General features: G+C 47.1%; 1 protein-coding gene across 1 annotated transcript in view; it reads left to right on the plus strand.

Moving 5' to 3' along the window:
• Window positions 1-298: 298 nt before the first annotated feature.
• Window positions 299-14,468, plus strand: part of GPR50 (G protein-coupled receptor 50) — a 43,805-nt gene continuing 29,635 nt past the window's right edge. Inside the window, exon 1 of the mRNA XM_054388558.1 lies at window positions 299-473. Coding sequence (XP_054244533.1) covers window positions 299-473 — 175 coding nt within the window. The remainder of the gene's footprint in view (window positions 474-14,468) is intronic.

Consider the following 14,468-nt stretch of genomic DNA (forward strand, 5'->3'; position numbering starts at 1 on the left):
CGCCCCGGCACCTGCGCTCCGCCGCTGTCCGCGCCCTGCCCCGTTGCTCCCCGTCACGGCCGCGCGGTGGCGCCATCGGCCCGGCGAGCGCTACGGGTGCCCCGGTACCGGGCAGCCCCCCCTGCCCCGCCCCGGGCAGGGCGGTGGCACGGCGGGGAGGGGGCGGTGTGCCCCTGCCCCCCCACCCCTACACGCCCGGGACGGGTGCCAAGGCGTGCTCCTCCCCGCGGCGCGGCGGCGGCCTGGGGGGTGCCGTCGGGGCGGGAGAAGGAGGGGAGGGGCCCCGGCGGTAGCGCGCATGGAGCGACCGGGGAGCAACGGGAGCTGCCCGGGCTGCCAGCTGGAGGGGGGTCCCTCGGCGCGGGCCGCGACCGCCCTAGCAACCGTGCTCATCTTCACCATCGTGGTGGATGTGCTGGGCAACGCGCTGGTCATCCTCTCGGTGCTGAGGAACAAGAAGCTCCGCAACGCCGGTGAGAGCGGGGCGGGAGCGGGGGGCGGGTGCGGGGGGCGGCGCGGCCTCGCTGCCAACTTGCCGGCGGCGGGCGGAGCGGCCCCGCACCGCGCCCGGGGCACGGCTGTCCCCGGCCCCGCACGGCAGCGCTCCCCGGTCGCGGTGGGGCGGGGGGTCGGCGGGCAGCAGTGGCTGACAGGACCGCAGCCCCCCGCCGTGTCACCGGAGCGGTATCGGGCGTCTCGGGAGCGCCGGGAGCCGCGTTGCCCCGGGTGAAGGGGTGACGAGCTGCCGATGAGCCAGCGGAGCACCTGCTCGTCTCTTCTCTCCGGTGACCCGAGTTACCGCCGGGGTTCCCGCCTTGCTGTTTGTCCCGTACCGCCGCATCTCTTCTCCAACTCCTTGGAACTTCTGTCTCCCAGAGGCAGCTGCAAATCGAGGAGCCAGAACTCACGTCGCGACTCAGGTAAAACCCGCGTTCCTTCAGTCAGGAGCTGGGAAAGCGAGGAAAAGCGAGCGCGGGTAAGGAAAACTTCAAGGGCCGGTCAGGTGCAGAGGAAGACTGCTCATGTGTTTAAGACCAACCTAAAAGAGACGCTGAAAACTTGCTTTTATGTCTCAGTCTTGCATACATTTTCTAATTTTCATCGTAAAGCTTCTGTGCTTTTGATGACTGACTCAAAGCAGAGTGAAGAATTGAAGATTTTCCATGTTTTTATTTGTTTGTTTTGGTTGGTTTGTTTGTTTTTTATGGGTGATTTTAAAGTGTGTTTTGGAGCTTCATGTTTTGCCCTCCCTAAGGAATTGATCTAGGAAGACTGTTAGGTTGATATTGATACTAATAATTTGTTAAGAAGGCTGTATTTCTTCAGGGCATATATTCCCCCCACCCCCCACCCCCCCCAAATCTTGTTATTTTAGCCAAGAAATAGCATTGGATATAAATTTCAGCAATGAGGTAGCACTGGCTATAAATATCTCTGTAAGGAGTTTCAAGTAGTCCAAGTAGTGCTGCTTGAAACACACCATAGAATATGTTTTGCTAAGGACGACACTACTGTCTGCTTTTACAGTGGAAGACATAAAATGATCTTTAGTTTTATAGCTTGTTAAATGGTTTTAATGAAATATCTCCACTGGTTATAATGCGTAGACACAGCTGTAAGCATTTTGGAGGTGCCGGTCTCTGTCTCTCAGTCTTCTGTGAATATGGAGTAACTCATCAGAGTTTGGTAAAAGTAGCAGGTGGGTAAGACTGATGGGACCATTTCCACCCCCCTGGAGTCTTTATTGTTTGATTGATTTATTAATGATAGCATACAAACAGCCATTTGCTTGGGCAGATGCTGGATAACATGATCCCCACCAGAAAGTTGCTCTCTAACTAGTATATTAAATGTGGCCCATTGTATCCACAATCCATGAATGTGCTGCATTGGGCTTATGGGAATTTTAACACAGCTGGGACTGGTGTTTCTCAATCTTTTCAGCTTTGCTTTAAAATGTGAGTGCTGTAAGGCTTGTGATCAGTGCTTCTGGGAATGAAAAATACAGTTGCTCTTCTCTTCTTACCAAGATAACTAGTGGTTTATGTTATCTGACTGGGTTGGGCAGTAAGGAGACTCGAAACTACTTAGCTGCTTTTATCACCATTCAAATTGTTGATCACTTGACCTCATTTCATGTCTTGACTGCCTCTGCTGTGAGGTGAGTTCAAGTTCCTCTGAAAGTCAGAAAGAACAACTTTCCCTTGAAGTGACTGTGAAAGTATTTCCCAAATCGTAATCCCCGTCAGCAGCCCATTTTCTGCTCTACATACAAGCTATTGGGATGTATGAGTAGAATCAACACAAGCGAAATCTTTGTTTAGCTCCCTGATTTGAGGGGAGGTGGCTCTCACTGCACACAGAACTGGAGCATAACTAATGGGGAATTCAGTGTTACATGCTTTAAGGTGGTGGTGAGTGTTGAGAGATCTGCCCTGCTTTGCTGACCTGAGCATCATTCTTCCTTCAGTCAACAGCCTAAACTGAGAATGCCTTAGAGAAGTCACTAGAGAGATTCAGCAGCAGGAAAGCAAAGTAGACTGATGGTGATGGTCTGAAGCTCAACTAGGTTAACCAGCATCTCACTGTTGTCCTCTTAGTTTGCTGAAAAGATCATGTGTTTAGGATGCTTGGACAGTGTCTTGCATCTGTCCATGGGATATAAGCAGACTGTCTGTTTCTGTGGAGAGAGAACAACTCAGGGGTCTCAGCTTGGTTCATGTTCCTGTTAACATGTGAGCAACACTATGACCAAAGGGGCTCAGCTGGAGTGCAGCAGCAGATTGAAGTCCTTTTGACAGAGTTTTTCTGCTCATGTTCAAACCTACACTAATCTAGACCAATACATGGACACCTGTTATGAACGTGTCAGCTCTTGCCAAATCCTGGAAGTGCCAAGCCCTGTGTTTCTGGAGGAAGATCACAGAGATACTAACAAGAGCTGAGCTGGAAGATTGTCCAGCTGGAGCTAAAATTTTATTGCCAAGATTAGCTGAATTCAGGCTGGGAGGTGAAATTGGCACTGCTTCAGTAGCTGTGGTGGGTGATCACTCTTGTGGGGATGGGGCTTCGGTCCGTCCCTCAGCAGTACTTGACAAGTGTTGTTATCAAGCAGGATCTCACAAGGGGTCCTCTCACCAGCGTGGTCAGTTGTCTGGAGAGTATCAACAGTTTCCTGTAGATGAATGATCAGGGGGAGATAGGTGATGTCTGTGGACAGAGGAAGTCTGGATTCACTGACATGTCCATAGTGGATTATTCAGCTAGTCATTCTGGAGAACTGCTAACATTAAGCTTTCCTGCAGTAATGTCCAGCTACCTGGACACTTGGAGCTGCTTGTATGGTCTGAGAGCTTTAAACAAAGCTTTGGACTTTGGTCATATATTCACAGTGCAGGACATTTAGATGGTTGAAGGGGAAAGGTATGAGAAATAACTCTGCTCTAACAGGAGAGATGTCTGTATGTCTATATGGGAGGCAGGTGACAAGTGGTGAATTTTGTGTCAGCTGAAAACCTTCAGAAACCTGGCCACCTGCTGTCCCTGCACTGGTAGAGTTTAAAAGCAAAACACCTGACCTCAAAAACTTTCCCAGATAAATCACTCCACTACTCTTTCCCTCTGGGAAAATGGAATGTGCCTTGGGTGGGTGTTGGGCTGTATCCTGTGTTGTTATTGGAAGGTGCTCTGGGTGCTGAGCACAAATTAGGACCAATGGAGGAAATATGAATGAGCCATGTGCTACATGGCACATGCAGAAGCATGACCAGTTGAAGGGTGTGGGCATGGCTGAGTCTACAGCTTTTTGTTTGTGGTGCCTGCTAGCTTTACAGGTGTGAACATCCATGCTAAACCCAGCAGGTGTTTTTCAATAACCTAGCCTGCTCTTGGGCAGAAGGTCTGGAAATACCCTCCTCTAGCTCTCCTAAAGCTGCTGCAAACCTGGGTGTGCAGCCAAAACATGCATTCCCCGAGAGCCCCTGTCTCACTGGTGCTGCCTGGAGCTTCCCCTGCTGAGAGCAATTTCTACCACCTTGTGGGCCCTTTTTCTTTGTGGGGGAGCTGAAACCTCTGTGGGGGCAGGTGGCATGGGTATAACTCTAATGAGGTCACTGGGCTCAACTGCCTTTTAATCCTCTGGGTATACACTATACAGCGGTGTTTGCGTAGCGCTGGGGATTTTGGTCATAGACTGTCACACTGGCCAAAGGCAAGTGTCACACACCAGTCTGCACACATTATGTCAACACAGTTACCTTTGTCAGCTGAATGTGTACTCTTAGAAGTAAAAGTAGATCAGTTTGACAAGCCCTTGGACCAGAAAAGCGTGTTGACTACCGCTAATTGTGTTTCCAGCTCCGAATATTGGCTGCTCCTCTGCTGGGGACCACAGGCAGGGTTACCAGCCTGCACTTCCCAGGTCAGGCTGTTTGCCCTCTGAAAATATTGGCACAATGCAAAGTTTTTGTTTGCTTGAATGGAGTTTTTTTATTTATTGTTCCAAGACCTTTGGAACTTCCTGGCTGGCCTGAGACAAGTTTCTGTCAATTATTTTTTTTATTTTTTTTTTAAAGTGAATGTTAGGGATTTTCTGAGCTCCTTCATACACTCTGACAGGCAGGTTTTCTAGGTACAGATGCGAAAAATGTTTGGCAGACAGTGTTGGGTACTTCCCAGCTTAATTCCCAGAGGATTCTCTTATAGCTGAGATATGTCATCCTTGTCTGCAAAGATAAAGAGTAATGCTTATAGTTTCTACATCATCTGTGTCAGGCTAATTTCACTGTACTTTATCAAGCCTATTGTATTGATACTGTTGCTTTATTTCCTGGTATGCTTTATTGCTGTTAGTTTTTTTTTTTTAATATATCTATCTCTCTTTTAGCTTTCTTTATAAAATACTGATTTCCAGCTACTAATTTTATAGTGGATTTTCTGTTTGTTACATATTTTATTTATTTTTTAAAAAATGGTTCTTGTCTTAAAATTGTTGTTTTAAACCAAATAAACTTTTTTTTTTAGTATAGTATTGCTTTTTCTAGGAGGTGAAAAGAAGGGCTCTACTAAACCATCTTTAAATATCTCCCGATCAGCATTGTCATATTTGCTTATATTTAGGTGTTTTCTCTCAGTTATTTTTGTGCCTGTTTCTAGTTTTGGGAAACTGACCTTTTAGAGATGTTGTGTTGGATCATTTTCTGATTCCTTATCTCAAATGCAGTTGAGGGCTGAGAGTGGTTTTCTTCCAGCTACTGCAGGATTTCCTCATCCTAGAAAGCTATCTATTATATGTAGGTGTGGTGAGATTATTTATTTTTAATTTTTTTTTTTTAGCACCTCAAAGCCTCCAGCATCTGCCACAAGCCTGAAATTACATCTTTTCTTTCTGTACATTGCGGGTAGATGCTTCAGGAGCTGCTCATCTGTTCTGCTGATTCATTTGTCTGTAGCAAACTCCTACCAGTGCTTCTGATGTACTCAGTCTCTGACCATGTCAGGGACACTGCAACGTGTTTTGGCCTTCTGTGGACTCTGAGGGAAATGTGCAGTTTGCTGATGAAACAGGTTGAAGGTTGCTGGGACTCTAGAGGACCCTAGAGCTGCACGTGCTTCCTCTTTCCCTGGGTCCTCTAATGTGGAAGGGTGACACCTGGCACCACCTTGCTCTTCAACAGAGATGGGTGCCTGTGACACCAAATGGGTGAGCTGCTGACAGGTGATTTCACTGTTCCTTCTCTGCTGTTGGTGGGGAAATAATCCATGGTAGTGTTTGCTTTTAGCTTTATTATTGACTCACTCGGTTGGGTGGTGATGAATTTGCCATATCAAGTTGACTGCCAGTGATGTTCCTTGTGCCATCAGCCATGGGAATGTTAACTGCAGAAACAGGGCTGCTCCAGAGAAGACAGGCTTGGCGTGGTGATTCCATGGGCTGTATGGTTGGTGCAGAGGAGCTGCTGGAAGTAGTCTGTTGTGTGAGCAGCAGGGATGTACCCGAGTGCACACAGAACGCTTCAGGAGCAGTGAAACAAGCATGCTGGTGAAGATGTGTCCTTCTCTCCCTGCATCCCTGTTCTGCAGCTCCTTGCCCCTGCAGCTCTGCAGGTGGGTGCTAAAGGGAAGATGCTGGCTGCAGGAGGTGGGAGAAGTGGGAGGTACAGCAGGATAAAATCTTTGAGAAAATTAACTTGCATAAAGGTAAAGCATGAGCTTTAAGTGTAATAGCAGTGTGAAGAACAGTCTTAACCTGTTTTTACCTGGAAGGTAATTTGCATAGTGACACACAGGACAATGGTGCCTTGCTTGGTCCGTGTCACAGCTGCAGGGCTAAGCTGATTTGCAGAGGTCTCAGAGTGCATCACCTTTGTGTTGGGAGTTCAGGTTGATTTCCCACCCAGACCCTTATGCATCTTTCCTTCCAGCAGTGCTGTGCTGGATGACTCCTGGGCTGTGGAGAGAAGGAGAGAGATGCTGTCCTGCTCGGAGCAGTGTTTGCAGCCCAGTGCTGTGCTGATCCCATGCTGTGCTCCGGGAGCTCCAGAGGAAGCGGCAGCTCACTCAGGCATGAGCAGCTCAGAAGTTTATTTGCAATGCTTTAGAAATATTTCTATATTGGTCCTCTGTACAGCTCCATAGGGCATCCCAAGGGTATTCCATCCCGTCAACTGTGTGAGGTCAAAGCCTCCAATTTTTGGTTTTGTTTTGATTTGGTTTTGCTAAGTTTTTCAGGAAAAGCTCCCTCCTTATGCTTCACGTAGATGGGACTATTTTTAGGAGTGCTGAATCTCAGGAGCCCCTGCATGAAACTTTGCACAACTTCCAGCTGAAATCTCTGCTCCCTGTTGTGGTTAGACCCTATCCAGCAGCTGAGCACCACACAGCCACTTTCTCAGTCTCCCTTGTAGGATGGGAAGGAAGCACTCAGTGAGAAAACTCATGGGTTAAGGCAAAGGACATACACACAAGCAAAACAGAACAAGGAATTAATTTATCACATGACAGCAGACACATTCATCCATTCCCAAGAAAGCAGGGCTCCATCACACATAACAGTGACAAACAACATCACTCTGAACACCCCCTGCTTTCTTCTTCGTCCTCCAGCTTTACATCGCTGACCTAGACATCATGTGGTATGATGGACAGGCTGATGGAGCTGGAGTTGTTCAGCCTGGAGATGAGAAGGCTCCAGGGAGACCTAATAGCAGCCTTCCAGTACCTGAAGTGGTCTACAAGAAGGCTGGAGAGGTACTGTGTGCAATGGCCTGTGGTGATAGGATGAGGGGCAATTGTTTGAAATTAGAGAAGATTTAGATTGGATGTTAGGACCAAGTTCTTTACTATGAAGGTGGTGGAATGCTGGAACAAATTGCCCAGGGAGGTAGTTGAGGCCCCATCCCTGGAGATATTCAAGGTCAGGCTCAACAAGGCTCTGAGGAACCTGATCTGGTGGAGGATGCCCCTGCTCACCACAGGGAGGTTGGACTGGATGACCTTTGGAGGTCCCTTCCAAGCCAAACCATTCTATGATTCTATGGATACCCCTTTGGTCAGTTGGGATCAGCTGTCCCAGATGTGTCCCCTCCCAACTCCTTGTGCACCCCTAGCCTACTCACTGGAGGGTGGAGTGAGGAGTAGAAGGGGCCTTAACTGTGTGTAAGTGCTGCTCAGCAGTTACTGAAACATCCCTGTATTACCAACACTGTTTCCAGCACAAGTCCAAAGCATACCTTCACACCAGCTACTATGGAGAAAATTAACTCTATCCCAATCAAAACCAGCACAGCATCCCTCTCCTACACACTGGTTTTCAGGACAACCCCTGTGTAGAGTAGGACTTGAACACTGCGCTGTAAGCTGTGGATGTCCAGTTAGGGAATGGAGTTAAAGTACTCTCAGTTACTCAGTAAGTCTGGAGTGCTCAGCATGCACTTCAGCTGTACCAGTGGTTTCAGAGGCAGATGGTTTGTGGTCAAGCTGGTGATTATATGATAAATGTATGATTTGAGTGAAATGAGTCAGGTTTCCACTAGGAACAGTAATTCTGGTGATTCTGAACTGAGGAATAATTGTCTTTGCAAAGTGTTTCACAAAAGTTTTGTTATGTGTGGGTGCAGGTTACAGTTACTCTCAAATCAGTTGGAAAAAAAACCTCTCTTTCAGTCAGGAAGATGTCTGTCTTGTATCACACAAAATAACCTCCTGGCTCCCCAGGAGGGCTACCCTATGGACCTCACAACAAAAGTTAGCAAGCTAGGTTCATCCTGGTGCTGAGCTCCTTTTCTCTCTTTGATTCCATCCAACCTCTTTGCCCTTCTTGCCTAGTGAAGGCTTTTGTTTTTTTCCCTTTCAGCCTCAAAGAGCATTACTGCCCTAGGACTTGATGTTCCTGAAAGATTTGGAGAGCCAGGCGCTACCTTGGATAATAGCAAGTAATTAATTGCCTTGCAGACAGTCCTTTGACACATGCTGGAACACATTTTGGGAAGAGGGAAGGTGGGTGCACATGCTCAAAGTAGTTGTTCCCTGTGTGATTTGTGGAGTGGTTAATTAAAAGGCTTACAAAGACAACTATCGTGATGGCCTGTAAATAAAATGGAAGTTAATTCAGAGGGGTTTTGTGTGTGTGTACTCTTTTTTTTTTTTCTTTTCATTGTGTTTTTGTTTGCTTTTCTTTCTCTGTGCAGGATGTTTAATCCCTTCCAAGTCCCTTCCACAGCAGAGAAGAGGGTCAGAAGAGGACAGGACTGTCCTTTGGGCTGGTTGGCAAGGAGAAGGTTGTGCCACAGTTCTGGGACGCTCCTGTTACCAACAGCCCCAGTCTGATGGGACTGATTTTTGTGGAAGATATAGAACGAGACCTGTGGCATAGCTTTCTTATGTTTAACTATCCTCATTCCTGAAAGCTGGAATGAGGACCTGTGAGTCCCTGTCTTCTGAGACCATCCCCTTTATGTCTTCAGACCTTGCTTTGTTTGACAATCCCCAGTGTCTTCCTCAGGTGTGATACTGATAAACACTGCAATAGCTGCTGAGGACTGAGGTCCAGCAGCCCAGGGTCTGACCTGTTCTGAATTCATGCTTGTCCTTGGACATAGATGCAACACTCGTGAACCTGGGATTGTTCCTGGGTGAATTTCAGGCACAAGTGAGTTTGACTCTGGAGCTGCTGGGGAATGAGTGTGTCACAGCTGTGGATCCTGGGCCAGCATGAAAGGATCCAGATGGAGATGGCTTCAGCAAAGCTTGGAGCAGGAGGCTGTGAAGCACAAGGTGAGGGCTGAGGGTAATAAGTAGGAATGCTGATGGAGAGATGAGAATCTGACCACAGGAGGAGTGGTAGCAGGATGTGCCAGCCACAGCCAGAGTGAACAAAAGCAGGCAGTAGGATGCTCAGAATAACTGAGCTATGCCTCTTCCCTATCCTGAGGAGAAAGGTAGTGAGAACTGGCAAATCTCCCTGTTGCAGACATTCTTGTTTGATGGTAAAGGTATATGAGCTCAAGAGACCCTGATGTCTGGCCCCATAGGTGTTGAGCAGGCACAAAGTCTGCAGTTCCCATTGGCTTTACAAGCCGTAGGTTAAATTGAGTCTAACTTATTTCCTCTTAACTCCTGTCCCTGTGTCTGGACTTCACATCTGTTGAACAAGGTGACTAGCTTACTTTCCTACAAGCTGTGAGGTGAGAAGAGCCTATTGATTTAGGTGGCCATGGCAGCTTAAGCCAGCCCTGGGACTTGCATACAAATATAGCATAGGAGGGTTTGTGTAGTGGGTAGTAGGCAGAGAAAAAAAGCACTAAAAGACTGGGGTCCTAGGGCATGGGAATGGGTTTGGTCTCCGGTTTTAGGGTGGAACTGCTGGAGACCAGGAAGTGATGATCTGTATTCAGGGCTGGTCCTTCTGTTCCTACCAAATCCAACTAATTATGCTCCTGCTTGTGACTGCCAGTTTCAATGGCAAGAGTCGTCCAAATCCTGCTGTCCTCCCACTTCTCCACTGGCCATGAGTCCCATCTGCAGGCTGCTGAAATACTCTTTCCTGACCTTTTTAGTGTTGTGCATTTGTCTTCCCCATGTAGTAATTAACAGTCAGCTTTGAGGCTTCCTTTGGCCAGTGGAGAGTCCCTGGCTTGGGAGAAAGCAGCATCACACCAACATTGGCAGGAGGGAGCGAAGCTTGTCCATGCAGTGGGAGAGAGAAGAGCTGATGGGAGCTCTGGTCTGAGGCACACTGATGAGGAGGAAGAGTTTGGGGCCATTAGAAGAGGCATGTGGGGCTCTCATTCATGTCCCTGAGGGAACATTGAGGCAGGGATGGCAGGACAGTGCCACTTCTTCCATGTTGCTGTTGGTTTCCAAGTAAAACCTTGTGTTGTTCTTGGCTGGGTCTTAGGAAAATGGCTTATACCATATTCAAAATACCCTTAGATTTAATAATATTGCAAAAATAACTTCAATGTATTTATTTCAGAACCTTGTGCTACTCCATGGAAATGTTTTATCTGCTAGAGTTGCCAAGCATGTACTCCAATGTTCATGCAAATAATTTCTCTTAAGTAGAAAGGGAGAACAATAGCCTGTGTTGGTAACTCTGGCCCTGTGCTGTCTGAGAACAATGGCTCTGCATTCTACCTTTCACTGTCTGCAGGTTTTCACCAAAGTTTCCTGGGTCCTATCTCTGTGTTGACATTGCTAGAGAGGCACCTTGGGGAGTGGCTGGGTAGACTTCCTCTATGACTAAGCCTTTTTCAAGTCATTCTGTTCTTTGGTCTCTGTGCCTACAAAGACTGTTCTTCAGTCTCTGCATGCCGAGGTCCTCCTGGCTCGTCCTTTACTTTGATATGCTCTAGAATTCTTTGGAAGTTGCCTCAGTTCTGGAGAAGCTGGGAAGGCAGCAGAGGCCTCTTGACGCTGGTGTCAAACCCCAGCCCCTGCAATTGATTCCCCTGACAAATTCTACAGCACAGCCTTGCGATGCCTCCAGGTCGAGCGTGCAGCTTTTCTGTGTGGTTGGCTAAGAGGTCAGAGCTGAAATTCAGGAAGAGTCTGGTCAATGCTGCTGTGAGGACATGCACATAAGGTGTGTTAACTTTATCTCAAGGACAGTAAACACCCTTTCCAGTTCCTGGTATGGAGATGAAAAGGAAGGCATAACAACATAAAATACCCCTGGAACAGGCTTCCAATAAGTAGCATTCAGAGTTGGCAAAATTTATATTCCTACGTTTCCCTCACATTCTCCATTGTCCTCTCCCCTCTTCCACTCTTCTGACTCCCAGTGAAGAACAGGTCACACACTAACAGTTTTGTTAATATCTGACTGAAAATCTGTCTCTTCTGAAATTTGCACCATGTTACAAATGGCTAGGATGATCTCAGCCTCTTGATAAACAGAGCAGTAGTAAAGATGAACATCAGTTAAAAATCTGTCCTCTGCTTTCCATTACCACTTCTGCCTGGTTACTTTCTGCCCTTATATTGGTACCATCTCTGGATGTTTCAGTGCTCTGCTTCGCAGGGAGAAATTAAGCTAGAATGAAGTCTACTGCTCCCTTTCATACAGAAGTAGATGTTGTCAAGTCAGGGAGTTACAAATGAAGACTAGAAATGGAAGAAACCTTTTCTACCATACTTAAGTGTGAGTCAGTGGCAAGTTCTGTCTTTGTCTTAAACAAGTCTTTCTACTAATGAAAACTAATTAGGCAAAACTAATTGTACTAAGCTTAAAGCTTGCTGACAAAAGCCTCAAAGAGTAGGTGTAGTTGATAGGTATCCAATTATCAGCTGTTGCAGCATGAATTGCAAGCTATGCCTCTCCCCTGTTTGTCCATGGGAGTTTCTGTAGGGCAGGCGGAGGTGTGGTGAGAGGGCTTGCAGAAAAAGGCATGTGTGATATGAGAAGGAAGGACTTGCTCAGTGGAAGGGCTGCCAGGCTAATCTCTTCCTACAAGCAGGCATCCTGCCTGTTGAGAGGTGTCATGGACAGCAGTTAGAGCAAAGAGGAGCAGCATGAGCCACAACTGTGTGCTGTTCTAGACAAGACACAAGCCTGTAGCTCCCACAGGTGATCTTGCACTTCCTGCTGCGAAGCATCTGAGTGCCCAGGGTGCAGAGTAGTGCCTTGCTGCACATGCCAGCTCTGCCCTAGCACAGCACCTTGTGTTTTAAGTATTTGACAAGTCCAGCCTGTTGCAAGGTGCCTTCTTTCGGGGCACTTCTCGCCCAGGTTAGGAGTGGGCTGAACATCCAGGCATATGCAGTGGTCTTCTGGTCCTTCAGAGATGCACCAGCTTTACCCTCACAGGGAAACAGAGAACTTATTCATCAAGGTACTCATGTTGCTCCTGACAGGTGCTCACCAGGCAGTTCTTAATGAGCCAGGGACTTCACAGGGCCATGCTTTCAGGAGGACAGCTGCAGTGAGCAAAACATTCCTGACCTGGTCTAGATTAGCTCTGAAAGATTGGGTGATGTTCTCTGCCATCACCTACCTAAGTCATTCTAAAAGGCAAGTCGGGATAGAGGAGCTGGGAACTGACTTGGGTGAAGACCTGGGCGAGAAAACTAAGGTTTCCTATGCAAGGCAATGAGGGAGTAAAACTGACTTTTCCTGCCTAATTAGGACAACTGACTAATTAGCTAACGAGAGAAGCCTTCCCAGCATGGATGTACCATCGGAAGCCATTAATTAAAAGGCTTGCTAAATCCCAGGCTAGACAAAGCCTTTGAGATAAGTATGTGAGCAAGAAATAACCACTTGATGACCATCAGCATTGTGTCCCTTAGCAGACAAACAGCCTTCTCTATGGAGTCTTTAAAGTAATAAATTTGCTTTGGAATAAATTATACAGACGTGGAAGTAGAGCAGTGAGCAAGCATCAAGCAGGGCTCACAAGGAGCTAGACTGTTTCACTGTTCCTGTGGCAGCATCTGTTCCTCCTTACTGGCACTTTGACTGCAGTTTGCTCATTCGTTATTTGTTTGGGTTTGTGGGGTTGGTGTTTTGTTTTTTTTTTTTTTTTTGACAAATTTCTCCCAGGAGAGGCTGGGTTTCTATTGATTGATCATTTGCTTTCCAAAACCAGTTGCTGTTGCTGGGCTGTTCACATTGCTTTGATGAGCCAGTCTTTCACAGTTTTTTCCTTACCTTTCAAAGTGATTGTTTTGCCCATTTGCAAATGGGGAAAGATACCCACTCTTCCTCCCACGTGGAATGAAGACAAATGATCAAACTCTCAAACTTTTTTTCCTGGAATGTGATCCTGGTTTAAAATCAACCCTCCTATTTCCCTCTCCCTGTTTTTAAAAGAATTTCAGTTCCTAGCAATCAACAATACTGTACTATGAAGAGGTGGCTCATGGCAAATTATGATCTCCTTTTCCAGCATCTGTGGGCAGAGGCCTTTCCTGTGAGGGTGCTGTGGTGTGCCACCACTGTCCTGCTTCCCACAGAGGTGGCATGAGTGTGTTAGGCCTCTGCTCTCACTGATTTATGGCAGATGCTACTTTGTAATGGACCCCACCTTGGCTTAATATACACCTGGGACGTGAGCATGCATCCCTGTATATCTGTGCATACATCTCACTGGTGAGGCTTGCTTTTGAGGTTTGAATGGTTTGCATTCACAGAAAATCAAAATTGGCAGAGAGGTGCATGGCATGAAGGTAGTTTTGGTGTTAGGGGGAGAGTGCTAGTGCTGCAGAGCTGCTGTGCACAGTTGTCCTCTACTTGTTTCCATAAGGCTGTAGGGCTTGAGTGATACCCCTATATCTGTATCTTGCTTTCTGCAAAAGTGATAAGTTGTTGGGCCAAGCCCTTTCCCACAAGCTGTCCTTAGTTATGGTAAAATCCTTCCCAAACTGGGGCTGAAGGGTTTTGCATGTCAGTGAAGAGGAACTGTTGAGCAGCCCTTTGTCTGGCTTATTTTTCTGTCATGGGCATCTAAGACAAGTTCATTTTGAAACAGCAAGCTGGCTGGTTATTCAGCACTGTCACCCAGGGAAAGCTCTTCTTTGTTAAAGAAGAGACAGAGAAGCCAATTCCTGCAAGATACTATCTTTATTCATGTCCTTCCACACACCCTTGCTTCTCTAATTCTGCTGAGACTGCTCTTTCACCAGGGGAACAAGGAGGTGAGGGGAAAGGTGCTGTGTCTGGAGCATCTAAATACATTTGGTCGCTGGCTGCAGGATGAGGATGCCAGCATGGAGTGCCTGGCAATGTGTTGCAAATTTATCTTTAGAAACCCTTTTTGTTCTGATGGGACTGTTTGAACTCTTGGACTTTCCTCAAAGCAGGGTTATCAGTGTGTGCTGAATCCTGTTTAAAGTAATTGGGTGGGATTCAAATTGGCAGCCCACTGAACACTGTAAGTAACTGGTGGCACAGCTGTATTTGTTGTGGCATCCTGGCTGCAATGCTGCTAGCAGAGCATAAAATGTGTTCCCTTTGCATTTGAGGAACA

This window comes from Indicator indicator, chromosome 17 (assembly GCF_027791375.1).
Source record: "Indicator indicator isolate 239-I01 chromosome 17, UM_Iind_1.1, whole genome shotgun sequence".
Taxonomy (NCBI): Eukaryota; Metazoa; Chordata; class Aves; order Piciformes; family Indicatoridae; genus Indicator; species Indicator indicator.